The sequence below is a fragment of the Anarrhichthys ocellatus genome, unplaced genomic scaffold (assembly GCF_004355925.1).
Source record: "Anarrhichthys ocellatus isolate YVR2014 unplaced genomic scaffold, GSC_Weel_1.0 scaffold8535, whole genome shotgun sequence".
NCBI classification, from domain to species: Eukaryota; Metazoa; Chordata; class Actinopteri; order Perciformes; family Anarhichadidae; genus Anarrhichthys; species Anarrhichthys ocellatus.
The window spans coordinates 1-1,710 of NW_022288509.1; the positions used below are offsets into that span (position 1 = coordinate 1).

Consider the following 1,710-nt stretch of genomic DNA (forward strand, 5'->3'; position numbering starts at 1 on the left):
TATATAGGAGTAGGTAGGTAGGACCAGCATGCACCGGGGTGGGCCTATAGTGTTTTACCAGCACAGGAGAGACAGCGTAAGAGAGACAGTGACAGGTGGTTTCGTTCTTCTTTTTGTTTTGTTTACAAAATAAATAAGAAAAATCTGAATCCTGTATGGACATTCAACTCTTTTCTGCCTGCGTAAACTACAAACCGGTGCATCAGTGGCCTTTGATTATTGTTTGTTTTATTTTGATTTATTGGACAAATGGCCACTACAACAGGGATTAAACTTCATTTGTTTCTCTCTGTCATGTAGATTTCTGCCCAACCTCTACTCAGAGACCTCCCGTCACAGGTATAAAAACCCTTCACGCTAAAGATAATTTACCTTGAAGCACTTGTAACACCTCCTATATACTGTAACCGGTCACCCCGTGTCTCACAGCTCGGCCCTCGTGTTATAGCAACTGCGGGGGCCACATGGGGAGCTGCTCCTGCTCAAGCTCTTGCCAATACTATGGCACCTGTTGCTATGACTACCACTGTAAGTGCCAAGTCACACAAATCAACAGCGTTAACAACATCTCTCTCGTGCTGAAGTCTGTCAAATCCCTCAGTGCTCATACGGACATGGTGTGATTACAATGTTTGTCTACAGTTGCAGATTAAATATCATGATGTTTGTACACAGTTTTACTGGGGCACTTTTTTCTCTCTTCCCATCATGTAGCTACCTGCCAGCCAACAACTAGACCTGTTAGACCAACTACAGGTATGGAAACCTCTCAACAACCCACATGCAAAAGAGGAAACTATATCATCAATTGCTGAATGTTCTCTCTCTCTCTCTCAGATGTGTCTCGGTACTCATGTCGAAACAAGTGTGGCAGCTTCCTGGGAAGCTGCTCCTGCACAAGCTCTTGCCGATACCAAGGAAACTGCTGTTCTGACTACAACTGTGAGTATAATGTCCATCAAAGCTCAGTGATCCCAACTACTACTGAAAAGCATCTTGCATCACGCTGAAATGCACAAATACTTTTTCTCAACAAAAGACCTTCAGAAACAAATTGACTGAATTATCACTGACTGTACAGTGTTACAATCTTCTTCTGCTCTTGATATGAGGTATTTCCTTCTACATCTCCGCACAGTCGGCCAATGATTGCATAAAGTGGGAGTGAATGACGGACTGTCAGTTTAGAAAAATGGTCAGACACAGCAGCCTCTCCAATTCTGATGTTGTAAAGGTGTGGGAGAAGGGAGTTTCCACAGCTATTTAACCAAAACAAGCAGTTCTGATGGAGTATACGTGCACCTTTACCTCCCTGACATTATAGCCCTGACTGAAAGAGTTTCCTGCAACTCAACAACAACAAAAACAGAGATTCTTGTCATTAGTGCTTAATGTCTCAGCAGCAGGAAACACATCTTCATTACGTCTGTCTGTCCAGAAGCCTGACCAGACTCTCCACTAGAGTAAGACGCTTCCTCTCTCAGCCAGATGTAGAAAAAACATCATTTAGATTACTGCAATCTCTTATTTACTTAAACAAATGCTGGCTGACCGGACAACAATACGGATATGATGAGACAATTTTTATTTGTTCACAGTTGCAGTATTAAATAATAGCAGGTGTAAAATATTGTAATAATTGTATTCTCCTTTCTTTGTCATTTAGCTTACTGCCAGACAACTTCCCCACCCACCACAGGTATGAACATC

The 1,710-nt window shown here is 42.3% G+C and overlaps 1 protein-coding gene across 1 annotated transcript; it reads left to right on the forward strand.

The window, feature by feature from the left end:
- Window positions 1–300: 300 nt before the first annotated feature.
- Window positions 301–1,699, forward strand: LOC116380726 (poly(U)-specific endoribonuclease-like; the record flags this gene model as incomplete). The annotated part of the gene is made up of 5 exons (XM_031842605.1): window positions 301–339; window positions 430–528; window positions 715–756; window positions 838–942; window positions 1,667–1,699. Coding segments are annotated over 5 exons (318 nt in total), but the record flags the coding sequence as incomplete, so codon positions are not given.
- Window positions 1,700–1,710: the final 11 nt, after the last annotated feature.